Source organism: Pelodiscus sinensis, chromosome 2 (genome assembly GCF_049634645.1).
Source record: "Pelodiscus sinensis isolate JC-2024 chromosome 2, ASM4963464v1, whole genome shotgun sequence".
Classification (NCBI taxonomy): Eukaryota; Metazoa; Chordata; order Testudines; family Trionychidae; genus Pelodiscus; species Pelodiscus sinensis.
Genome location: NC_134712.1, coordinates 181,866,718 through 181,893,845, shown reverse-complemented (window position 1 = coordinate 181,893,845; position 27,128 = coordinate 181,866,718). Strand labels below are relative to the sequence as shown.

General features: G+C 45.0%; 1 protein-coding gene across 4 annotated transcripts in view; it reads right to left on the bottom strand.

Annotated features, from left to right (window-relative positions):
- The window catches only part of LOC102443672 (E3 ubiquitin-protein ligase ZNRF2), an 85,780-nt gene extending 74,543 nt beyond the window's left edge, over nt 1-11,237 (bottom strand). The window contains exons 1-2 of one of the 4 annotated variants that reach the window (XR_012901924.1): nt 10,195-11,237; nt 7,314-7,413 (exon numbers count right to left, since the gene is read on the bottom strand). Coding sequence is in view for 3 of the 4 variants with exons in the window: in XM_075921946.1 (XP_075778061.1) it covers nt 10,195-10,609 (415 nt within the window). In the remaining variant the exon portion in view is untranslated. The remainder of the gene's footprint in view (nt 1-7,313; nt 7,414-10,194) is intronic. The other 3 variants (XM_075921946.1, XM_075921944.1, XM_075921945.1) reach the window with 3 other exon arrangements.
- Between the last annotated feature and the right edge of the window lie 15,891 nt (nt 11,238-27,128).

Here is a 27,128-nt window from a genome sequence, read left to right as displayed (position 1 = left end):
AACTCTACTGCCCTGCTCAAGTGACCAACCAGGTGGAAATTTGAAAGTCCCCTTCCTGTTAACTCAGTGATGCGTGGTGTTCTCAGCACCTCTCTCCAGTAAGCCATTCCTGCTACATGCACCAGGAGATCCCTGGCTTGGAAACATGCCAAGGTGCTAGATCTCATTTGTGTTTGGGGAGAGGAGGTAGTCCAGTCACAGCTGTGCTCCAGCTGTAGGAATGATGGTATCTATAGGCAGACCTCTAGTTGCATGATCAAAAGGAGCCATGACCACGAGGAACTACTACAGTGTAGGGTCAAAACGAAGGAACCATGAAACACCTACCACAAGGCACTGAAAGCAAACTGCTTCTCTGGTGCTGTCCCTACAGCTTACAAAGAGTTGGATGATATACTTGCGAGGTGACCACACCTCTCCACTCCAAAGATCCTATGGAAACCTCAGGATCTCAGGGGGCATATGGCAGTGGACTGAGCCAGGAGGAGGAAGTTGTGGCTGAATGTGCTCATGGGGAGAGGGCCACAGAGCCAGAGGGGAATTGGCAGCCGTAGAGGTTTGCAGCCAGGAGCTGTTTTGTACCCCCCCAAAGAGACTGAAGAGACTATTTCTACCAATTGCAGTTAACCTAAGATTCTGGAATAGAAATATTATTCATTAAATTGTTTGTATTTGACAGCTCTGTGTGTACAGAGTTTTGAGTAATTTGTGCAAGTTTATATAACAAAGAAGTAAAATCTAATATTAACAAGTGTGAAAATACAACTTCAGGGCTGGTAAAAATGCTGGAGGGACTCAAGGTTATATGAAGTACCTCCTTTTAAATCATTTGAAGATTACTGTGTGATGCTGGCAATTCAGGTGCCAGCTCTTGCCAAGGCTTTAGGCCACAGCCAAGCACTGAAACTTATTGCTGGAAACCTGTTTCACCTCTGTGTTAGTATGGCTAAGATGGGTACTGAACTTATAAGGATGAATTTAGTTGGTTAGATTTATGAAATGCTTGTAAATTGCTGCATTTGTTAATTTCATTTATCTTTATTACATTATAAAGGTAAATATTTACATTTGTTTATAACTAAAAAAACAAGTTTGTCCTGAAATTGTCAAAAGGGATCACCTCCTTCTCATTAAGAAAGCTATCAAAATTTAATGGGCCACTGTATTGGAACATCACAATACAAAAACCTTTGTTAATTTCTCCTTTACACTCATGAAGAAACTACATACAAAAGAGCTTATCCATCAGCTTGAATTATGAAAGAAGGAAATACATAACGAACAAGAAAATGTTTCCTCTTTTTCTGTTTGGACTCTGACAAAGCTAGAGCTACAAAATATAAGTGGGCACCCCTGTATCAACCTGGCTTATCCCAAAAATATATTCAGCACTGGCTGACTGCTACAATACTGATGAGGTCAGATTGTAACTCGCCCATGTGCATCTGTTTGCCTGCTTTACCCTGTAAATAGTTCTTATTTCTTTTTCCTAGTTAATGAATCCGGAAGTAATTTACTAGAAGATTAGCTACAAGCATTGTTTTTCATGTGAGATCTGAGGAAAATGACAGAGACCTGTCTCTTCCAATTGAAAGCAACCTGACATTTCTATGATCTTTGGTATATAACAATCAACCATCATTAAATCCAGCTTGCCTGGGTGGCAAGATAACCTGGAATGCCCAAGGAGTCTGTGACTCCATGGGAAAAGTTCAGGAATTCACATTTGTTACTGGTTTGGTGAAATCTAATTGCAGAACATACAAGCAGATCAGGGTGACTGCCCTACTTTTTGATAGCATGCTGAGTTTGGCACTCAAGGTCATGAACAACTCCAGACAACATGACTTACTATACTTCCCATCAATGGTTCCCCTTCAAATATTTTAAAAGCTATTCAAATTACATTAGCTGAGAAATAGCTGAAGTAAAAATGAAAAGATATTTAACATTTTCTTGATGGTGTAACCCAATTCCCACCAGTAGTTTTTTTGTTTTCAAAACAGAAAAATAGTTCAATTTAAAGCCTCTTCTCCCTGTCTGATCACTCTTAAGAGACTGTCAAGATACAAATGAGGTGTTTACTAGGGATGTTAAATTTCATGTAGTCAGCTAATCAAACAATCGCTGGAATTTCTTCAAAGCCGTAGTAGGCTTAGCACCTGGCCTTGGGAGCTAACCCCACTGTGGCTGTGCCTTTTAAATGTAGTAGAGTCAGGCGACTCTTACTACATTTAAAAAGCAGAGGCGAAACAGAGGAGCAGGTGTGAGCCAAGAATCAGCTGATTCCCAGCTCACAACCAGTCCCCCGCTGCACCTTTGCCTCCCTTGTCCCTCCCCATGGAGATTGTGTTGGGGGGGGACCAGCTTGCTGGCTTCCCCCCCCCCCTTTTGCTGCCTCTGATGGGCAACAAGGGGGAAGGAAGCAATTAGTTGAGTAGTCATTCTACTACTCACTTACATCCCTAGCATTTACACTATGCTTTCATTAGTGCTTCCACCTTTGGAGCAGAACTAATGTAAACAAAATCCTAAGCAGCTACTAGAGCTTTAGATATGCGCAGCATTGCTGTAGCTATATTGGTCCTCGAGCATGAGACACACAAGAGATAGATAAATAAAATCTTCTACCGGACCAACTTCTGTTAGTTCAAGATACCAGGTTTTAAGCTGCATAGAGCTCTTGTGTGTTTTGTGTTTTAGACGGCACAGGGTTAAACACACCGGTAGCTGCCTGGATCCAAAAGCTACCCAACGGTGGAGGGAGGGACACGACTCAGATCTCTGCCAGGTTGCGAGTCAGGCAGAACACAGCTTGGGGGGGGGGGGAGGGAAGGGGAGCCTGTGAAGTTAAACACCTAGAGATCCCAGTAAGCACCACTATGTGTTGCCCAGAACAGGGAAGTGAAACAGGGCTACCACAGCAGGTTGGCAGAGGACAGAGGGTCAGATTCCACCAAAACCCATTCCCTCTTTCTGTACCCACAACTGCAGTTCTGCTTGACAGTAGGCGTGCAGAGTGCACTAATGCCCATGCCACACTCACAGTAGCGAGGCAATGGAAGAAATAAGTAGGGAAGGATCTGCGAGGGTGGGGTCCAAGCTAAGTTCTCTCTAGGGTGGGCACTTTCATGAGCGCACAAAAAGAATTTTAGTCCTGCTCACCTCCTTAGCAGAGCCACGCAGCAGTGTGCCTGCAGCCTGCACTAACCATCCTACTGGCGGAAGAGCTAAGCTGGTGGTGGTGGGCTTGGTTGGGGAGTGGGGACTGTCTGCTGTTCCAGACTCCCCAGGACCAGAGCTGTGGCCAGGCAGCTGCTGCTGAGGCGGGCTGTGTGGTGGGTGGCTGCTGAACCTAGAGCTGGGCCTGCAGTATGACTGCTCCTAGGGCAGGGTCTTCCTGCATACCTGTTTTCCTCCCTTCCCACCCCTTCTTCCTCTCACTGCCCTCTGGTTCTCAGAGGCCACTGCCCCTTCAGCTCCCTGCTGCCTACCCCACCCCCAGTCCTCCGCTCCCTGAAAACCCTGGGGACTGGCAGCAGCTTCCCTCCGCCCCAGGCATGGACTTGCAGCCAGCTCCGTGGGGAGCAGCCCGGAGCAGCCCCTGCCCTCCACACAGGCTGCCCTGGGAGCAGGGCTGAGGTCCCAGCAATGGGGGGCTGGGGCATCTGCACTGGGAGAGTCTCTCAGGGAACAGCAAGAACGTCCCCCTCCCTTGCATGGTGGCACACATACGAACACATGCACATGACCTCAGTATTGGTACACATAAGAAAAGTCATTCTGCTCATGGATGGAAAATCTTAGTGGGAACTCTGGGTGGAAATAGTGCTAGTTTGGAGCACATGTGGGAGGTGCAAGGTGGGTGCAGAAGAGGCCAGAGGTGATATAGGAAGTGACCACATATCCCTCTCAAAGCTTTAAACTGGACCCTCTGCCCATAACCCACTGTTGGAGCTGAACCAGCTATTGCTATAAAAGGAATTTTTTGCCAAAAAATCCTAGCATAGACTGTATCACAGTAACTCTGGTACAGTAAGAGTTAAACAGGTTACACCTAGACATCAGTCTTGACAAGAAATATGAAGAGTTGAAAACAAATTAAGTTAGGCACACAAATTTAAACTGTTTTCACTCTTTTCAAGGCCATCTTTTTCTACAGGCTGTTTAATAGGAAGTCTAATGTAAACAATATTGTTCTTTGTGACGAGCACGTGAGACAATGCTTAAAATTGAATCATTAATTTTATTTGTATCTCCTTAAACAAAGTTGGAACTTTGTACTACAGTGCAAAGAACAGTCTGAAGAGCATGCAAGGTTTAGGAGTCTAACTACAGCATAAGGTCTGAATCCTGAAATTCACTAACTTAAATAGAACTATTTGCAGTGCATAAATTCAAGTATATACACAAGTCTTTGCAAGATCAAGGCCTAATTTGTAATTAACTGGTTTGACAAGTACAAGATATACAACAATATGTGATCATAAAGGACTGTAAACCTAAAATTAGCATGAACACATGATCCTCTTAATTCAAAGGAGAGACTTATGAATGATTTTTTAATTTAAATATAATTATTTTTAAAAGAATTACTAAAATTTTAATTACTACCAGGGAAATACAGCAACAGATTATCATACTTTTGCACACCTGAGCATATAGCAGCATTTAGTTTTTGGCACTATGTGATTAGTACTAGAGGTATACTAAAGCTTTAAATAATTAACAAATTAACATAGCTAATCTTTAAACATTATTTTGATTAAATCAAAAGTCACAATAGAGTACAATTCATTAAGGGTCAATTATAGCAGTATTATAAATGTAACACACGTTATTGATTGTCAAAGCAAAAATGTCTGCTGGAGAACACAGTTTAATCTTTATATATCAATAAACTGAATCCCCAAAGAAACTGATGAAGTGATTCTCAAAATAAACTTCTGTAGTTTGTTTTTAAACTACAGTTTACAAAATAAGGGAGCCTGTCTGAAGCATGCTCACAATACACAAAGTAACTGCCTAGGACAATACCAAGACTAGCTTAATCTAGTCAGAAAGAACAAAAGGACTACGTCTAGACTGGCATGATTTTCCGGAAATGCTTTTAACGGAAAAGTTTTCCATTAAAAGCATTTTCGGAAAAGGGTATCTAGATTGGCACGGACGCTTTTCCACAAAAGCACTTTTGCGCAAAAGATCGGGGCTTTTTTGCGCAAAACAAATCTCAGCTGTCTACACTGGCCCTTTTGCGCAGAAGTTTTGCGCAAAAGGGACTTTTGCCCGAACAGGAGCAGCATAGTATTTCTGCAAAAAGCACTGATTTCTTACAGTAGGATGTCAGTGCTTTTGCGGAAATTCAAGCGGCCAGTGTAGACGGCTGGCAAGTTTTTCCGGAAAAGCGGCTGATTTTCTGGAAAAACTGGCCAGTCTAGACACAGCCAAGCAGTCCTGCAAATTATCATCTTCCACCAGAAAGTGTCTTATAAACTGGTGATCTACGGCAGAACTACTTGTCTGAGCCAAGCAACTGACTACTGTATTGAATTTTGTAAAAGAGTATAGCTAGAAAAGACACTAGGTTAATTGTATGTGAAAGTTGTTATGCCATCCACCAATATCTTCTATATATTTGAGAGAGCTTGAGAGTGAGTAACTTTGTTCATTCAAGAACTCCTAAACAGTAAGAGCTAGGACCACCAAATTCGGTATGCAGCTTCCCCTTATCATACCTTAAAGCAAGGTAAGGGTTGGTTGTGCAGGGGGAGAGAGGGAGGGAGGGGAGGGAAGGAGAAGGGGCTAAAAACCAAAACCATGCAGAAAGGAAATGGAATCACAAGGTAAGTGAAAGGGGCTGGCTGGGTGCATGCCCCCTCCTGTCCAGGACAGCCCCAGCCCATAGCCTCCCGCCCCGCAAGCACCCCATTGGGCAGAGGAGGCTGATGCTCTCATCACCCCTTTGTACAGGAACTCTGCTAGCTGTTCCCTTTGTCAGCGTGAGTGGAAAACGCAACATTTTCTACATTCCTCAATCTGGTTGGGGGATCACGGAGGGCAGACGAACCCCCTCCCAGGCCCATCCCAGAGCAATGATTTAAATCAATAAAAAACAAAAAATAATTGAGTTAAAGGTCCAAGCAATGCCAGGTAATAAAAATATTTATCTAATAAATTTAATAAAAATATTTATGTTGCAAAAAATATATAAATAGGAAAGTGTGAAATGTAAAGGTCTCTCTTAAAAAAAAAAAAAAAGGAATGTTAGGATTAAACAGTCATTCATTTTCATATAAAAAAAGGAAAGCTACTTCAGACTGATTCACAGATTAAATATTGTGACCAGTAAAGCTGGTTACATCTTGCTTCTTGATGATCAAAAACCTAGTACCTGGGATGTAAAAGGTTAAATGTTAATCATCGCCCTTATTAGGTGATACGTAGGGGTGCCAGTTAACTGATAATGATAACTAGTGGAGGCTGGAGCAGCACCCCACCTGCCATAGGCAGGAGGCTGCTTCAGCCTGGGCTTCTACAATTGTCTGGAGTAGCCCCTATCTGCAGTGGGCTTGGGCATCCTGCAGGCAGGGGCTGCTCTGGTCGACCAGAGCAGCCCCTACCTGTGATGTGCCCAGGCCCACTGCAGACAGGGCCCGGCTGGAGCAGCCTCTACCTAATGCTGGGGGATGACAGGCGGCAGCTCCAAACCAGGCCCCCTGCTCAAGCCCCCTTTAACCGGTTAACCAATTAAATAGGATTTTACATGCCTAGTACCCATCAACTATTAGTCACCCTGCAAGGTGAAAGATTATTGAATTAGTGGAGGGCATATATTCTATAGCATCTTCATCAAATATTTAATATTCTGCATTTTAGTTTAACAGAGTCACAGATAAGAAAACATATGGTACTACTCTGCAATTATGTAAGTTATCCCCTGAAATTGTAACAAGAGGAAAATATGGTAGGTAACTGATCTAATTAAGGCTTTGATGCAAGTTTTAAGCAAGGAAACCTATTTTTGAGTGACACATTGGCAACTAAGTTTTAAATTCTTTTCTCTCACTAGACCCATGTCCAACCAGTTCTGAAGCAGTAGCCTCTACAGTGGCTAGTGCCTAGCATGTTGGACACCACAGCACTAGACTATACAATATGCAAGAGCACAGTACCCTTTGATTGCAAAAGGAATTGCACACACCAGCTTTCATGATTATTACTCAGATAACACTGCAACCATCCTTGCATCAAAGCCCTGCTACTCTTAACTAACAGTTAATAAACATGCAACTCAGCACTATAGGAACACTTACACTTTTTTCCTTCTCAAGGGCAAATGCTCCTTGTTAAGGTAGGCTTGATGCTCTCCATTAGCATGTTCAATCACAGCACTAGGAGCAGCCAGTAGCGGACCTAGGAGATGACAGGACTGTCTTCAGGTCCACACACAAAAACACAATTGAACAGGAATCTGTTTGTAGGGGTATCTAATAGGCATGTTGATCACCCAAAAAGTGCCAAGAGTGGGGAAAAAAAATCTTTATCTGACCTACCGTTCTTGAGTCTATGCCACTTATAGTGCAGGTTAAAAGTGTCAAAAGGAAAAATCACAGACTGTTTATATTTACAGAACTACATTATCACGCTGCTGCAAATGCTCTAATTCATCACTATCAAAAATGAAAGTTCGTTCATACAGACGGGCACCTTACGCCAAAACTCACCCCAAAAATGAGGTTTCATTATTTTTAATTTAAAATTTACACAAGCTCTCACACATGTATTAAGCTCATCTAGACAATTATAACAGTTATCAAAAAGAATTAACACATTAAAGGACAGCCCTGTTATACCTTAATGTTTACTCATTTGAGCAGTAAACCTTTGTAAGAATTGTAATTGAAAAGTCAACTCAAGAACCTTCCCTAAAAATTAAAAAAATACACCTGAAAGGGAGATGGTAGAATGCTTTTTGGTGAACACTATCTTTCATTTAAACAATTGTACAGACTTCTGTACAGGAAAAACTGCATAATTTTAGTTAATCTTTTCCAAACTATTTACAGAGCATTTACCTCCATTCTCAATAGATTTAATACTCTGCTTCTGTTCCTCTATTTTATCGCCTCCGGGAAACATACTGCAGTCTTTAAGAAAATACATTTTTAAGAGGTTGCTTTTAAATTCCTCCCCTCCATCTACACATTTTCTTCTTATGGAAAAATAAGCTAATTCCAAGAAACTTTCCATTACAACAACAACTATTTTATTAGCCAACTTTCAATACAAACAATTCAGTGATTTAGAAACAGGAACAAGCTGCTACCACATTTTAATCAGTATCTAAAAACAGATTTCAGTCTGATTTAAAATAAACTGCATGAATACATGATCCAATTAAATCCTAATTATGTAAGTAGTAGGCAGGAGTATTTACACAGGCACAGATTACAGCTATTAGTCTAAAGTGGCAGGACAGAGGCCCTTTTTCCTTTTTATTGTGCTAACTACATTGCTGGGGGGGTTGTTTCATTATTAAATTCCTTCCTCTTTCAGGGGGTAATTTTTTTAAACCTATGTGGTCAAGAATAGCAGCAGAAGCATGCATAGATAAAACAAACTTGGAGAACTAAAAGATGACTCCTGTCATCTGAAGTGGGTTGTGCCCATGAAAGCTCATGATACCATCCACATGTTTTGTTAGTCTTTAAAGCACTACCAGATTATTTGTTGTTTAAGTTTTTCCTTTTACAGACTAACTCGGTTACCCCTCTGAAGCTAAAAGAAAACTGTCCCTTTCACTAAACGATGATTCATTGTAGTACTCTCCAAAGTCAGGAACTACTCTCCCAAGTAAGAGCCAAAAGAGCTATAAGAAAACACTCACTTCACTGTATAACTCTGAAATGTATGAAAAGTTCAGAATGTAGAAGCATAGAACAGGAAATCAATCAGTACTTCAGCTGAGAAAGGTGCACTGAAATGAAAGTTGACAAGAATATATTGTTTTTTTAAACATGAGTGTAGTGACCTAGATTCAGACAGGGGATTTCCATGGAAAGAAAATAAGCGTAACACCCCTTTCTTTAGCCTCCCAAAAAACAAAACTCCCACACCACTACAGAATTGGCCCCAAGTCCCTTACTAGGGATGTAACTATATTAGAGCCTGCAGCAGGGGTCAGCAGCCAGCTCACCAGAAGCGGAGCAGGCATAAGTCGACTCCTGGCATGCACAGACTCCCGAACGTCAGCCCCACTCCCAGGCAACTGGCCGTGCTGCAAGCTCTGCAGTATAAGCTTTATACTGCAGAGCCCACAATATGTAACTACTAAGATTTTTATAAACAAATTTTTTTTTTACATCCCTAATACTCACCCTCTCAACCTCACCAAAAATAGTGCTATCCCTTATGTCTTTCCCTAGATCATCACTGAGGAGTTAAAGACCTACTCTCACAGGTCCTGGGGACACTGCTACACCCCATAGGTTGAAGCTGTTTCCATATACAGGGCTTACAGTTTGGTTCAATGGCTTTCAACATCCCCACCGTACAAAATGCTCCGCACCCCTGCCTACCCCACCACAAGTTTGAGAGACTGTGTAAATACTTATGATCTCTCTGCATGGGGAAGGTCTGAGTGAGTCACAGTCTAGTCTGCCTCTCCCCCCCCCCCCCCCCATGCCATAGGTGAGGCTGGAATAATCCCTAATGTTACAGTTCTCCCCACTCCGGCAGAGGTAGCACGGGAGGTTGTAGACTCCCCCCCAACACACACACCCACACCCGGCCGGGGTAACCAGGAGGGCCGCAGTCGCCCCACACACACATCCCAGAAAAAGGTAGCATGGGATCCGCACTCCTCACCACACACCCCAGACAGTAGTGTCCCCCCCCCCACACACACCCCAGACAGTAGTGTCCCCCCCCACACACACACACCAGACAGTAGTGTCCCCCCCCCACACACACACACACCAGACAGTAGTGTCCCCCCCCCCCCCCACACACACACACACACGCACGCCGGGGCAGGGAGAGAGCAGGGGGACGCGGTCTCCCCTAACCCCCACTGCCCCCAGGGTAGGAAGAGAGCAGGGGGGCCGCTGTCTCGCCCCTCCCTCCCCCCCGGGGCAGGGGTGACACGGTGCGGGGCCCAATGTCAATGCCGGGGCCGCCCCGCGGGCACTTTACCTCCGAACAGGTGCGGCGAGAGGTGCGCGGGCAGCGAGCCGATCACCAGCCGAGGCCCGCCGTGTCCTCCGCCCCCTGCGGGCCGGCCCCGGCCGCCCTCCTCGGCCGCGCTGTTGACCGAGTCCTGCGAGCCGTAGGGGCCGCTGCTGTGGGGGATGCTGAACGCTGACTGGGCCGCCCTGGCCCCAGAGGCTGCCGCCGCGCCGAGGGACCTGCTCCGGGGCGCCGCCACGGGCGGAGCGGCCGCAGCTCCCGCCGCCGAGCCCCCGGGGGCGGCCTGAGGCGCGTATCGCCCGCTGGCCCCCGCCGAGCGCCCGCCGGTGCCGTTCGCGCCGCCGCTGCCGGAGGGCAAGTCCCCGCCCGAGTACGCCCGGGTGCGGCCGTTGGCGGCCGGGCCGCTCTGCTTGGCGCCCATAGTCCCGGCGCCCTGCGCCGCCGCCCTGAGGCGGCTCCGGGGGGAGCGGGCGGCCCCGGAGGCAGCGACTCCCCGAGGGGCGCGCGGAGAGGGGCGGGGAGGCGCGGTCCGGCCCGCGCTGGCTCGGTGCCGCCGGGATCCGGCTCAGCTGGTGCTCCCGGGGCGGCCGCTGCTCTCGGGTCTCGGGCGCCGGCATGAGCCGCTCGGGACGGCGCTGACTCCGGCCGCCGCCACTGTCCGGGGGCCGAGCCCCGGCGCCGCCGCCATCCTCCGCCGCTCGCTCGCCCCGCCGTGCGTGGCTGTGCCGAGGGGCGGCCCCGCCCCTACTGTGTCGCCATCGTGGGGGCGGCACCGGCGGGGAGAGGGTGCGACGGGAGCCGCCCCCTCGCTAGGTGCAGCCCGGGGCGCCCCAAGCCCTGCCCCCAGCTACGAGCCACTGGCTGCTGCCGCCGCCTGGAAACCCCCCAGCACACCCGCTCTTCCCCCGCCCCCTGGCCCGGGGCCGCCCCCTAGGGGCAGGCTGGGTTGCGGGGTCAGGAGGGAAGCGTGGTTCCCCTCCCCCCCTTCACCGCGAGGCAGAGAGGAGCAGGCCCTGGTCTCCCACTTGTGTGGCCCAGGGGCGGGAGTGAACCGGAACTGCCAGTGAATGCACCCGCAAGGGCTGCTGCAGAGCCCTCTAGGGACCCGGCGCACCTGTTACTGCTCCCCGACCCCAAGCAGGTGGCTGCAGCTCTAGCCGCTGCTGGAGGAGCAGAGCTCAGATTCTAGTGGGGCATGCACGCAAACACACATCCAAACGCTGCTTTCAAAGGGGGTTGCAGCCGAGGAAGAAATAGGGCTGCTTCGGGGCCCCACCTAAGCCTCTTGGAAAGGCAATTAAACATTTTAAAGCTGTCTACTCACAGTTCATAGTTGCCCAAATTCTTGATAGTGGAAAGTTGTTGGGTTTTTGTTTGGTTTGGTTTGGTTTGGTTTGGTTTTCTTGGGGCTTTGTTTGGGTTTGTTTTTTTGAAGGCCCAGCTCCTGGAAACGTGAAATGAAGGGAGAAACTGATCTTTCGTTTTAAAGAAATGTTCCAACCTTACTTCTCTAGAGAAAAAAAACCTGAAAAAGAGATATGGCCCTTGAGCTTGGGGCATCACAAAAAACTAGGAAATCCACACATTAGTGGAGTTGCACAAGGATGAATTTAGGTCTTCATCTTTAAAATGTAATAATCCAGTTCTAGCACATGCCATAAAGGTGGGGGGAGAGTAACAAAGCACAGCTACGTGCATTAAAATCACTCTCAGTTGTATGCAGCACGGATAACTGCATTGGCAGCTGTGCACAGAAAACAGATGTATGTGTGTGTGTACATCCAGGGCTCTACCACCTAAAATGGAGTAGCTATGAATGAGTACTGTTATGTCACAAAGAAATTGTGTGGGCAGCTTCCATTCTTACTAGGCAATTTGTACATGAATGAAAACCTTGCCTAAGATTAGTGAGCTTTCTATTGAAATGTGTAAAAGACATAATTACTCACTGTAGTTACCACAATACAGGCAGTCCCCGGGTTACGTACAAGATAGGGACTGTAGGTTTGTTCTTAAGTTGAATCTGTATGTAAGTCGGAACTGGTGTCCAGATTCAGCCGCTGCTGAAACTGATCAGTTTCAACAGTGGCTGAATCTGGACTCCAGTTCTGACTTACATACAGATTCAACTTAAGAACCCCAGGCATCCCCAAGTCAGCTGCTGCTGAAACTGATCAGCGGCTGATTCCAGGAAGCCCGGGGCAGGGGCTTCCTGCAGTCAGCCACTGGTCAGTTTCAGCAGCGGCTGACTTGGGGACGCCTGGGGCAGAGCAGCTGGGGTGCTGCTGGGTTGGTCCAGTAGAGCCGCCGCTCCTCAGCGCTACTGGACCAACCCAGCAGCACCCAAGCTGCTCTGCTCCAGGCGTCCTGATTCAGCCGCTGCTGAAACTGACCAGCAGTGGCTGAATCAGGACGCCTGGGGCAGAGCAGCTGGGGTGCTGCCGGGTTGGTCCAGTAGCGCCCAGAGCGGTGCTACGGGACCAACCAGCAGCGCCCCAGCTGCTGTACCACAGGCATCCGGAGCAAAGCCGCGGAGCACGGGGGTAGCGGGACAGCCCAGACGCGCCGTGGCTGTCCTGTTGCCCTCGGGCTCCGCGGCTTTGCTCTGCTTTGCTCCCCGTCTCCCTGGTCTGCAGACCAGGGGGACGGGGAGCAAAGCTGCGGAGCACACGGGCAGCGGACAGCCCAGACACGTCTGGGCTGTCCGCTGCCCGCGTGCTCCGCTGCTTTGCTTCCTCTCCCTGGTCTGCTGGAGACCAAGGAGACGGGCCCCATTTGTAACTGCGGATCTGACATAAGTCGGATCCGCGTAACTCAGGGACTGCCTGTATAGGCATAGCTGAAATTTATCTTGGAGTTTGGGTTTTAGAGAGAGGTTCATTTCATGTCTCAGAAGGCAGACTCCCCTCCAACTAATACCTAGTTTTTGCGTTAAAGTATTTGCGCAAGAAAGCGTCTACACTGGCATGTACTTTTGCGCAAGAGATGTGCTTTTGCGCAAAAGCATCTGCACCAGTGTAGATGCTCTCTTGCGCAAGAAAGCTCTGATGTCCATTTTAGCCATCGGGCTTTCTTGCACAAGAAATTAACGTTGCCTGTCTACACTGGCCTCTTGCACAAGAACAGTTGCGCAAGAGGGCTTATCCCTGATCAGGAGCATCAGAGTATTTGCGCAAGAAGCACTGATTTTATACATTAGAACGTCAGTGTTCTTGCACAAGTACTCGCAGCCAGTGTAGACAGATGGCAAGATTTTGCACAAAAGAGGAACAAGTTTTAGGTAATTTTATTTTGATGTCTGTAAAACTTGAAAATTTAAACAGCCACATTTTAACATAAAAATACATCATCAGTCATCTTTAGAAACAGGTTTATAGAGCACAACAAGATTCTTAGAAGACCTGTTTCCCATTCAAGATATAGATGTATCAACCGTAATTTAATTTTAATAGGATATAATGGTCCAGATTCTCATGAAAGAGTGGATTATCATTACCTGATTCACAAATATGGCTGCTACAACCACAACAAAAAAATCATAGGGGCCTAGGGACTACTGAGATTTACACAGGCTGGCCATGCTCCATAAAAGGGCTGTATGCCAACTGAGAATTATCAGAATAGCTGCTATATCTGCCCAGCCTTCAGTATGTGCTCTTCTGCGCCTGCCACTCCACCTGCATAGAGTGACAGGGCATGTTTGGCACAGAAACAGATTATACCAGTTTAGAGATTTCCCAGGCTGGGGAAATTTTAAACCCCTTAGTCTTTTATTCAGACAAATTTCCTAGTGACTAATGAAAGTTTAATATAAATGAGGACTGCCAAATTTGGCCCTATACATTGAACCTTTTGAGTAACTGATTCAATCTCCATCTGACAGATCACATCAGGGTGATCATATTTTAAAAATAAAAAGATGATGTGATTGAATATGTCATATATGGGATGTAGGAGTAGAATTCCTACAATCAATCACCCAGCACAAACTGTCTATATACATGAGCATGGCATATAATAGGGTACATCACTGTGAAGTTTTTCTATATAACAACCCAGGGCTCTCATCTTTTGGTAAATTCTCCAACATTGCAAATTTAAATAACTCCACACAGCTGCGTCCATATCAGTAATAGTAGTAGTGGAATAATTTGAAGTACTGCCAAAGATTATTCAACTGAATTTTCTAATGTTCTTAAAACTTAAATTTTCTAAACAAAATATTACACCTGTGCTGACAACTTTTATACTGTTTGTGGCTGTGAATAGAAGCAAATAAGATTTTTAAACCTATGTTAGCATGCCTTGGGAAATCACATCTTTCTTAGTTAAACTGTTAAAGTCAATGGGGTTGGGGGTGGTCACATTAGAGTAAGTTGAGCCTTAGTGGTTTTGTGAGTTTTCTATTCACACATAACTGAACACCCTTTCCCACCCCTCCTCCAAGGCCCTGCCTATGCTTCTGCCCTTTTTCTGATGCCCTGCTCCCACTCACCCCACAGCCCCTCACCACTCTGTCACTTGCTCTCCCCACTCTGACTCACTCTTTTTCACTGGGCTGCCTCCGGTCTGTGGTGCAGGAGGGGTGAGAGCTCTGACTGAGGGTGCAGAGTCTGGGATAGGGCCATAAATGAGGAGTTTGGGGTACAGGATGGGGCTCTGAGCTGGGGGGGAGAACCAAGGAGTTTGGCGCATGGAAGGGTGGTCCAGTCTGAAGCAGGGGGTTGAGGCATGGGAAGAGATAGGGGCTCTGGGCTGGGGGGAGAACCAAGGAGTTTGGCGCATGGAAGGGTGCTCCAGGCTGAAGCAGGGGATTGAGGCATGGGAAGAGATAGGGGCTCTGGGCTGGGGGTGCAGGTTAGGGAGTGGGATCTGAAATGAGGGATTTCATATACAGAAGGGAAGGGGGTTGGAGTGCAGGGGGAGAGTGAGAACTCCGGCTGAGTGTATGGGCTCTGGGGTGGGACTGGGGATGAGGAATTTGGGCTGCAGGATGGTGCTCTGGGCTGAGATCGAGGGTTTCAGAGGGCAGGGGTTGGGGCACACGGGGATTAGGGGTGCAGGCAGTGCTTACCTCAGGAAGCACTGGTATGTCTCCATGTAGCTCCTATGTGGAGGTGTGGCCAGGCAGCTCTGGGTGTGTCTACACTGCACCGTTATTTCGAGATAACTAGTGTCATTTCGAAATAACAATGCAAACGTCTATACAGCCATTCTGTTATTTTGAAATAATGGACAGCTTATTCCGAAATCTATAAACCCCATTCCACAATGAATAACGCCTATTCCAAAATAGCTATTTCAAAATAAGGTGTGTATAGATGCTCCACTGCTGCTATTTCAAAATAGCCCCATCCCAGGACCATTCTAAGTTATTCCTCCCCAGTGCCTCCTGGGGCTCTAAATCAAGATAGCACGTCTACATTAGGGAAACCTGCCTCGGACTAATTTTGAGGTTTCCCTACGGTGTAGACATGCTCTTTTGAAATAAGCTATTTCAGAATAACTATTCTGGAATAGCTTATTTTGAAATAAGTGTTCAGTGTAGACACACCCTTTGTGTGCTGCCCCATCTGTAGGCACTGCCCCTGCAGCTCTCTCTGACCAATGGGAGCTACAGAGGCAAAACTTGGGGTGGGAGCAGTGTGCAGAACCTCCTGCCTGCCCCTACCTATGCCTAGGAATTAGAGGAAAGACATGGTGGCTGCTTCTCAGGAGCCACACAGCACAGAGACTAGCAGTGAGACTGGCAGCACCACTATATAGCAGCACTAAGCAGACAACAGCCCAGTCAGCACTGCTGATCAGAGCCACAGGATACCTGGTCACCCTACTAGCCCTGCTCATTGTAGGTCTGGATAACGCTGTAGTACAAGTGCTCACCTCTAGTTCACACATACCTAGTATCAGTACAGCTGCTAGAACAACAATGGAGAATTTCTTAAAATGCTCAGTGGAACACCATATTTTCAGAAATTCTCCTACTGTTGATCTAGCAGCTGAGCATTCATTGTTGATAGGAACATAGATATGGGACTCAAGTGTATTCTGTTCAATTCAGATTTAAACAATATAACTCATACAAAAGTTTAAGGTGCCCCAACAATTAATTTGATGGACAATCACAGAATAACCACCCAGCAGTGTAAAATTAGTCAAGCACAGGAAACAATTTCATCTCAGCCAGTAAGTAAATCAGCAGTCCTCAATTCATGGCCACTTGTAGCCCAGTCACCATACAGCGGTGGCCTATGTGGCAGCATCAGGGCCATACAGGTAGTATATGAATATTGTTTAAATACGGCCCACATAGTATATGTGAAGCTGCATATGAGGGACACAGTGGTAAATAGGTTGAGAATCACTGCAATAAATCAAAGCAGCAGAAAAGCCCCTGATAGCCTCCCAGGGACTTCCCCACCAACCCAGTCAAATAAATGGCTAAATTTAAAAGATATTGCTGAGAGTGGAAAGTCATCACATTAAAATAAATACATTAAAGTGAGACTTCTAAACTAACATTTCCACTCACTAACTGGAAGTCATGTAAAGACAAATATTTACACTATGTCTTCACTGTCCCTACCCATTCATTCACTCAACCACTGCAAAGATACTTTTATTAAAATCTATAATGTACTGTACAAACTATGGAAAGTGATTAGTATTCAGAGTAAAAAGGTGCACATTTGGAGCCTGATCTTAAAGTCATTATACAGTCAAAATTCCTATTGATTTCAAAGACTGTAATATGTATGTTTATGTATACAAAATAGCCTCACATGGTGAGTGTCACTGTTATCCTTATAAAAACATGTCCAAGGAAATGTAATTATAATTAAATAAGCACCCAATCTGAAAAAAAAATTTGTTCCTCCAGTCAGGATAGCCAAAAGTCTGACTTGGACAGGTTGTACTTATTGCTCTGTGTGTGATCTGCTTACTTGCATGTCAGTCCCGGCTGGACTCATAATCCCAACAAAAATGAAAATTAAAACATCTCTCATACCCAATTTTCCTGTAAATGGCACTGACAATAGGTGTCTTCTGGGGAGAGAACACACATAATTAGGCACATATACTTTCCAAGAAGTGCTATATCTGAGGAAGCAGAGCTAGCAGAGAAATTTAGCTAGGCAGTGAGCCAGACAGAAAACTCACCCACTTCTGTTAGTCTGTCATGTTTACAAGGAGACTAAAGCAAGAAGCAAGTTTTCATTTTTGTCCTAATATATCTGACTTTGGGCTAATCAATCTGCCCAGAGTTTTATGTTTGGCTTAGATATGATCAGCAGTTCATCCTTAAATGAATGACACAAAACATACAAACAACACAACTTACATTTTAAAAGTAACTAAACTGGGGCTCCTGGCAAAATTGTAACAGCCATATTTTCAGTCAGATACCAAATTAGAAAACCAGGTTGTCATTGGAAGAGGTACCTTTACAAATTAGCTTTAGCCTGCAAGACCTTTTCCTCATATAGCAACTTTATATTGTTGTAAATGTTAGACATTTATGGAAATACAGATAGCACCAGACAATCATTACTCCTTGGCTATTGAAAATGGGAGATTTAAGTGTTCAGTTGCCTGGAGAAAGAAGCAAAACAGGACAGATGCTTCCTTCTAAAATAAGAAATGTAAGATATTCACAAGTTACATGTTAACAGCTAATATTGAACCATCAGGTTGGCCAGATGGCTTTAAGATCTGTTCATATCTATACTCCAATGAAAAAGCTCCCATATCATACCCATGCCAATTCCACCACATGTGCCACACATACTCATCTTAGTTTTGAGTTTTCTGCTATTCAGATTCTTATATCTGTCTCCAGCTGGCAATTGATATTTTAATTACATCATGCAAATTAGCATTTCAAACATTATTGGCATGTCTATATTTCAGGTACAAAAGAGAGGACTATGCAGCATTTTAAAGACTAACAAGATGGCTTATTAGGTGATGAGGTTTCGTGGGCCAGACCCACTTCCTCAGATCAAATTCTGGAAGAGAATTGGCATGACCATATATACCAAAGGAATACAATGAAAAAAAGTGTATTCCTTTTGTATACATGGGCATGCCAATTCTCTTCCAGAATTTGATCTGAGGAAGTGGGTCTGGCCCACGAAAGCTCATCACCTAATAAACCATCTTGTTAGTCTTTAAAGTGCTGCGTAGTCCTCTCTTTTGTTTCAGCAAGATCAGACTAACACAGCTACATCTCTATTACTATATTTCAGATAGTTTGACATACCATATGGACACCAGCTAAAACACAAAATGTTCTGATTACAGAATATCATTAATTCATACATTTTTGCAAATGCATCTATTGTTATCTGGTATGAACCAAATTCACATTGCTTCAGGTAGTGCTCAGAATACTCTAGAGATTGTACAAGAATAAGTGTATATCAGAATCCCAGCCTCAAGTACTTTACAATCTAACAAGACAAATAGACAAATGAAGGTAAGCAATCAAAGTGGTGATTGGCCAAATCTCGATAATATGCATTTGTTTTAACAACTCTAAGGCAATCCAATAGCTTGGATTAACAACAGAGATGAACTTTACTATCTATCTATGATTGGTCCTAATCCTGCAAAGATTTGTGAATGTGCTTCACTTCACACAGTGTGAACAGTTTTAAAAATTATAAAGCTAAGCATGTGCTTAAGTCCTTGCAGGACTGGCTCTTAAGAGATTCATTCTGGAAATGTATGGATACTGATATTTATAGTATAAAATGTACCCTCTTTTCATGGAAACATGAGTTATATTCTGTCAGTCATTGGCTGTCTACACCCTGCATCATGTTAACAGAATATATTGTACTTTATACTTTGACTATCCCAACTTAAGAATTTTGAATACAGAAAAAAACAACATATAAAAATAAAATCACCATTTGGGGCTATATGTCTTACTCAGCCTTTTCCCCCTGTTGTTATTATGTCCAGTAACAAGTATTTTAGAGTGGGTTCTCTTAAGAAATGTCTACTTTTCTCTGTGCAGATGCTGTAATTTAGTAATATTTTAAGAAATATTGTAAAAATGTGTTATAAAATAATGTGGTGATCATTTATTTGTACAAAATATACAAATTATTTGCATCATAAACCCAGACCCCCAGAATGTTAGGCATTATTAGATATGCATTTGTTATTTTATCTCATAAGTATTTTGTTGCTGATCCTTCCCCTTAAATCATGGTTGAGTTAAATTTGTTCCCCATTTGCTCTATAACTAGGATTTACCCACAGATCACATTACACAGTACATCACTTCTTCCTCCCTCTTACACTTGTTTGCAGTTTGGCTGCATCTATGCTGCCTTCCTTCCTACCTATATATTGTTACCCTATATACAGATACATTCTCTCTATATATTTTGTATATTTGTGTGTTGTCTGTCTGTGAGTCCATCTGTGTGTCTGTGTGTTTAAGAGCTAGGATCATCACATTTGGTAGGCAGCTTTCTCTTATCCTGTCTTAAAGCAAGGTCAAGATTTGTTTGTGCCAGGAAAATGGATATGCCTGGAATTTGATTGGTTTCCATAAGATGGAAAGTGAAGTGGCTGAGTGAAGTCACCACTGAGGGCAGTAAGTGCAGGGGACAGCTTCACTGCAGAGTGAATACTTGGGGCAGCTACACCACCAAGGGAGTGGCCAGCTGGGGACAGGGCTCACCATATTACCTGTCACTGGCTCAGGTAAGTGGCCCTCCTAACCCAAACCTCCACCTGCTGCCCTTAGCCATAGCGCTAGACTGAGGGCAGCGGGGAAGCCCCGCTGGACCCAGCTCCACCGGGGCTGACCAGTGCAACTCTAGCCTCTGCTAAAGGAGCCACAACCCACCCCTACCCCCTGCACCACCGGACCACACAGTGAGACCGCAGACAGCTGGCCTGCATGGCCCACCCCTCCTTTCACCCCGACTACTCCGTGGGCTGAACCCAGGGAGCATCAGCAAGAGGCCTGTGCCCCCTCTGCCCCTGGACTAGACCCAGGCAACACCAGGTAAGTCTTCTTTGATGGTAGAATAGAAGACAAGCAATGGATCAAACTATGGCCTGGTCTACATTTGACGTTTTTACAGTACAAATTTCTCTATCGTAGAAAAGGCCTAAAAATACAAATCTCTGCTTTGAAGATCATGCCCCATTTACTTAAACAGCTGTAAACTATATTTGCTCTTTCCTGCGTGTGTTTTCAGATCCGGACTTGACAACATCTAGCAATCCTTGCTAAGTGCTGGGTTTTTAACAACCTAACTCTCCCCGGTTGCTAAGGAATGAGATAGTGGTATTGGGCCAAAATAAAATCTTGCAAAACATCTTGCCTTGTCTTACAAGTTACAGGGCACCAGGCCACAAACCCTTCACTCACCTTAGTGAGTCGATGCTCCCATTGGCGTCAGTGGGATTTCCTGGCTGAATGACTGTACGCTATTATGAGTACAGCTAGGGTTTGCAGTCTGGCCCAAAAAGCGTATTACTGAATTCAATCACAATCTTGGGAAGCGTTCAAGCTGGATGCAGACAGTTTCAAATCAGGCACAAGATCTCTCTTACAAAATGTGAGCTGCTAATTTCTTGAATGCTACATACCTCTTACATTATCGACAGGGGCAAGTTGCTACTTGAAAGCTAATGAAAAAATAACACTATGGAGCAGTAAAAAAAGGGAACGAGATGGAGAATCCCCAGGAGGTGGGAGATCTACAGCACTCAGCTTGCCAAGTACAACATGTACTCTCTCAGTTATAGCATTATCTGCCAATTATTACCCTAATCCTACTTCACTGAGTCCACGAGAGAGACGTGCCTTGCTTCCTTGTATTTTCTCAACATATTTGCTAACATTTTTAATCAATGGTTTTGAGTATTAGACGTTCAATGCTTGTACAGCCTGCTGCTTACAGTCTGCTACTGATTAGCCTAGGCCTCAGAGACACAAAAACAGGAGATTGCTGCTCACGTGGCTTTTTAACTACAGCAGCTTGTGCAATAACGGCTTCAGGAGGCAGAAGTCCACACACCAGTGCAGTAACCACCTTGAAATGTAATGAGAGCAAAGTGTAATAGTTGTGTGCACAAGGGTTCTTCTTCTTGATGAACTGTTTATGGTGAGCTAAAAGTGGAGCAACAAAAGACACGCAGCAAGATTTTCTTAACAGAGGCCTGGACTGTTGCAAGCCCTGAATAAGAGCTGTGCTGCCCCATACAAGGAGCGCCAGGATGCTCAGATGGCCTCAGCTTTTAGGCTGGCATAAAATGTTCCTTTGGAGACACCAACTCTGATCTACTGGCTGGTGTATGAGGGTAGTGAAGGGGGCAGGCTATGGGAAACCAGCACAATGACTCTGTCTCCATCCCACCCCAACCTGTCCCTTCCCAACATCTCATCTTCTTTGGGTAACAGGAATAAGCAGTTCCTGTGCTTTCCAGAGTATCACCCACACAAGGGGTAGGTCATGCTGATTCCTGTACTTTTCCACAGCAGCGCAGGGGCCAGGCATAATTTGTCCCATGCCACAATGATTACATTTCTTACGTCACATGTTTTAAAGGAGGGCTGGAGTTCAAATCGGCAGTGAAACCATTTTAGAAGTCAAGGACACGTCTTGCTGGGCAGTTCAAACTGTTTGTCGTCATCTCCAGAAAGTGTCATGCAAACTAATCAAAACACATTCAAGTAGAATAAGTCTTGCACCTTAAAGACTAAGGGTGCGTCTCCACTGCACCGTTATTTTGAGATAGCTAGCGTTATTTCGAAACAACAATGCTAGCATCTACACAGCCATTCTGTTTTTTTGAAATAATTTCAAAATAACAGATGGCTTATTCTGAAATCTGTAAACTTCATTCTACGAGGAATAACACTTATTCCAAAATAGCTATTTCGAAATAAGGCATGTGTAGATGCTCCACTGTGCTATTTCAAAATAGCCCCTCGCCAGGGCTATTCTAAGTTATTCCTCCCCAGTGTCTCCTGGGGTTCTAGTAATTCCAAAATAGCTTATTTTGAGATAGCACGTCTACATTAGGGAAGCTGCCTCGGACTAATTTTGAGGCTTCCCTGCAGTGTGGACATGCTCTTTTGAAATAAACTATTTTGGAATAACTATTCCGAAATAGCTTATTTCGAAATAAACATGTAGGCTACGTCTACATTGGCCCCTTTTCCGGAAGGGGCATGGTAATTTTTGAAATCGCAATAGGGAAATGCGCGGGGGATTTAAATATCCCCCGCGGCATTTAAATAAAAATGTCCGCCGCTTTTTTCCGGCTTTTAGAAAAGCCAGAAAAGAGCGTCTACACTGGCCCCGATCCTCCGGAAAAAAAGCCCTTTTCCAGAGGATCTTATTCCTACTTTGAATAAGATCCTTTGAAGTAGGAATAAGATCCTCCGGAAAAGGGCTTTTTTTCCGGAGGATCGGGGCCAGTGTAGACGCTCTTTTCCGGCTTTTCTAAAAGCCGGAAAAAAGCGGCGGACATTTTTATTTAAATGCCGCGGGGGATATTTAAATCCCCCGCGCATTTCCCTATTGCGATTTCAAAAATTACCATGCCCCTTCCGGAAAAGGGGCCAATGTAGACGAGCCCGTAGTGTAGACGTACCCTAACAGATTTACTTTGGCATAAGTTTTCATGGACAAAAACCCATTTTGCCAGAAGCTTATGCCCAAATAAAACTGTTAGTCTTTAAGGTGTCACAGGACTCCTCATTGTTGTTGTAGATACAGACTAACATGGCTACCCGTAGATACTACTTTCAACAGTGTGTTTACCTTTTGTTGTAACAAAACACTTCCAGATACACAGAGAATAGTTTACAATACATGAATGCCCTGTGGACATATTGAGATCATTAGCCCTTTAATTACTGGATTAAACGACCATGTAAAGCACATATAGCACATTACCCTGATAAGAGTAGTCATTATAGTTTGAATATGGAGATTTTTTGATCCTCCTGTGTCTCTGCATAGACTTGCACACATGATTTTTACTCAAGAGTCATGGTGGATGCTGTTCTCACTAAAAATAACAAAATCACCAGGCTGGATTGCTGTTCTCATTATGGTTATATCAATCATCCAGATCAAGGAAATATCAAAAATACATATTCTGTTTAGAAAAGGAGAGTGAAGAAAGGATTTGGGTACTGGTTTGTGCTGCAGGAGATGAGGGAGACTACTGTTCTGATTCAGCATGGCAATTTTCCTTTGTTATGAAAGAAAAACATACAGAAGAATGCAATATCATAAACGAGTTGATAGTGACATCTAGTGATAAAAAATTGCACTTACTCAATGCTGAAGAATGCATATTTGTGTATTTTGTTTTTAGTCTTAAAGAACCAACATTCATTATAGAGCTTTGAAGAACAAAAGGAATTAGATGAGAAAATATGGTTGCTTTTTCATCTGTCCTATAATTTCAGTAGGTGGGAATTGAAAAAAAAAAAACAAACAAAAAAAACCCAAAAAGAAATCAGAGGAAGAACAGTTTTTGATTGTCTTTCTACGCATGACTACCATGCACACATCCCTCCATGTCATGTCAGCACTCCATAAATCATAATAATACAGTAAAACTCCATTGGTCCAGCACTCCTGATGGTCCAGCACCATCAGGAACCCGGAAGTGCTCGGGGCAGCCGGACCATTGGAGCTGCTCTGCCCCCAGCTTCCCTGATTCAGCCGCTGCTAAAACTGACCAGCGGCTGAATCGGGGAAGCCGGGGGCACAGCAGCTGGGGTGCTGCCGGGTAGGTCCTGTAGCGCTGCCCCTCGGGGCTGTAGGACCAACCCGGCAGCACCCCAGCTGTCCCCAATTCAGCCGCTGCTGAAACTGACCAGCGGCTGACTCCAGGAAGCCGGAGGCAGAGCTGCTCTGCCCCAGCTTCCTGGAATCAGCCCCTGATCAGTTTCAGCAGCAGCTGACTTGGGGACACCTGGGACAGAGCAACTGGAGTGCTGCCGGGTTGGTCCCTGCAGCGCCCCAGCTGCTCTGTCCCAGGCGTCCTGATTCAGCTGCTGTTGAAACTGACCAGCGGCTGACTCCAGGAAGCCCGGGGCAAAGCTGTTCTGCCTTGGGCGTCCTGGAGTCAGTCGCTGATCAGTATCAGCAGCGGCTGACTTGGGGACACCTGGGGCAGAGCAGGTGGGGTGCTGCCGGGTTGGTCCAGTAGCACCGAGAAGCGGCACTGCAGGACCAAACCAACAGCACTCCAGCTGCTCTGCCTCAGGCATCCCCAAGAGCAGCTGGGGTGCTGCCAGGTTGGTCTCACAGCGCCAAAGGTCGACGCTACCGGACCAACCCGGCAGCACTCCAGCTGCTCTGCTGCAAGCATCCCCGATTCAGCCGCTGCTGAAACTGACCAGCAGCAGCTGAATCAGGGATGCCTGGGGCAGAGCTGGACTATTGGAAAGGGAGGTATAAGGGGTCTGGGGTGGCATCCCCCCCACCCCACACCCCTCATAGCCCCCACTTCCGATAGTCCGGCATATCAGATAATCCAGCACCCCCTGGGTCCTAAAGGTGCCGGATTATCAGAAGTTTACTGTACAAAGGAAAAGAGCTAAGGGCCTGCTTCAGAGAACTCCTTATTTGATTGGCTTCAGTGAGTTTCAGATCAAGTTCTAGAAGAGTACAGCAGTAGAAGTCTCTTTTAAATAGAGTTTAACCCAAATGTAGCCGAATCAGCACAGATTAAGTACAGAGACTTCTTTAAAGAAAAAGAAAAAGAAGGTTGAGGAAGTTAAAAATTAAAGTCAAAGAAGCAGCAGCTAAATCCAAGACTGATCAAAAGATGAATCATAGATCATAGGATCACAGAGCTGGAAGCGACCTCAGGAGGTCATCAAGTCCAGCCCCCTGCCCAAGGCAGAACCAATCCCAGCTAAGAAAGGATGAGTCCTTTCTTAATGCAATTCTTAACTGAAAAGAGGAAGCATGGTCTAAAAAGAGAAAGCATAGTCCAGGAGTTGAGGCATAAGCTTAGGAAACCCTCTAATACAGACTTCTAGTGTGACCTTGCGCAAGTCACTTAACTGCTCACTACCTCAGATCAGGCTTGTTGACAGGGGGAGCAAATGGGGCAACTGCTCCAGTGCCTGGTGATTCAAATGGTCTCCGGACTCCTGGCCATCACTCCTGCTAATGCAGCAGTGGCAGAGCCCAAAGCCACGAGGCCTTTAAATTGCCATTGGAGCACCATTAAGTGTGCTCCAGCCAGTGCTAAGGACTGAAGGGGGTGGGGTGGGTGGCTCTGAGTGATTGCTGCCCTGGCCCCACCTCTTCCACTACTTCCAGAAGCACCAAGCAGCCCCCACTGTGTCTTGCCCAGTGTCCTAGTATGGCTGCCAGCTCTCCTGGATCCCAATTTGTAAAATGGGGGAACTTCCCTACCTCACAGGGTTGAAGATAAAATAGCTTAAAAGATGCTCAGATCCTACAGCAAAGATTTGGCTTTAAGTACTTAAATACTAAAAATGTGTTATACCTAGAAAAGGACCTAGAAGACAATAAGAAGAATTGCTATAAATGCATTACAAGCAAGGGGGAAAAAAAAGTGTAGGCCCTCTATTTAGCAGGGAAGAGGACCTAATAACAAATGACAATAAGAAGGCTGAGATGTTAATGCCTACTTTGTTTTAGTTTTCACTAAAATCATTAATTGCAACCAGACACTTAACACAATTAATATGAACAACAGTGGAAGAAGGAACAAAAGTCAAAGAGGTTAAAGAATACTTAGATATTAGATTCAAGTCAGCAGATCCCAAAGAAATTTATCCTAGGGTACTTAAGGAACTAGCTGAAATCAATTTCTGAATCATTAGCAGTGGTGAAAGTAACTTAAAATTTCTTACAGGTGCTGTCCTATTGCAACCAGAGTTCCTACCAGCTCTTTAAATAGCTCCCTGCTGGTTTTTGCTGCAGCTTGCCAGAGCTGTGCACCCGCTTACTTTCACATCTGATCGTTAGTGATTATCTTTGCAAATTCATCCAGTATCAGTGAGGTCCCACATAACTGGTGAAAGGCAAACAGCTTATCTGTACAAAGGGAAAAAAAGAGGACCAGAAAATTATAGACCAGTCAGTCTAACTTGGATATCTGTCTAGATACAGGAACAAATTATTACACAATCAGTTTGTAACCACCTAGAGGATAATAGGATACAATGTAAAATAGTCAGCATGGATTTGTTCAGAACAAATCAATCCAAACCAACAACTTCTTCTTTGATACTATATTCAAAGAATATAATTGTTTGCTGTTGAATATGAACAACCAATGTGATGTAGTTGCAAAAAAGGTTAATATCATTTGAGGGTGTACTAAGAGGTGTGTTGTTGTCACAATCCAGATCAGTGAAGGGTTATGTCACTGCTTGCAGTCTTGGAGGCATCACAATGCTTTGTTGTAGCTCCTGATTTGGCTCACTCACAATCAGCCTGCCATCATATGGGTCATACCCTGTGGGTTTGTATATAGCTTCAGCCCTGGTCCAGCAACTCTGACACCATCAGCCTGACAGCAACACACTGGCTTCCAGCAGCTTTGGTTACTACTTGCATGATGACTCCAAAACATGCCCAGTCCTGAATTTTCACTAAAACATGTGTTCTGCACTATCCAGTCCTCTCCTGGGCATTTCAAAGATTACCAGTCTGTTGCCCTATGAGAAATACTGAAAGCAAAAGCAGGAGGAGAGGAGGGCTGATAACCCTAAATATATCTGAAGACTATTATAAAGAGGACTGTGATCAATTGTTCTCCATAGCTACATCTTATCCTGCCTTTAGTGATCAGCTGAATTTGCAGCAAGGGAAATTTAAGATGGATATTAGGAAACTCTCTCTTACCATAAGCTTAGTTAAGCACTGAAAAAGGTTTCCAAAGGAGATCATGAAATC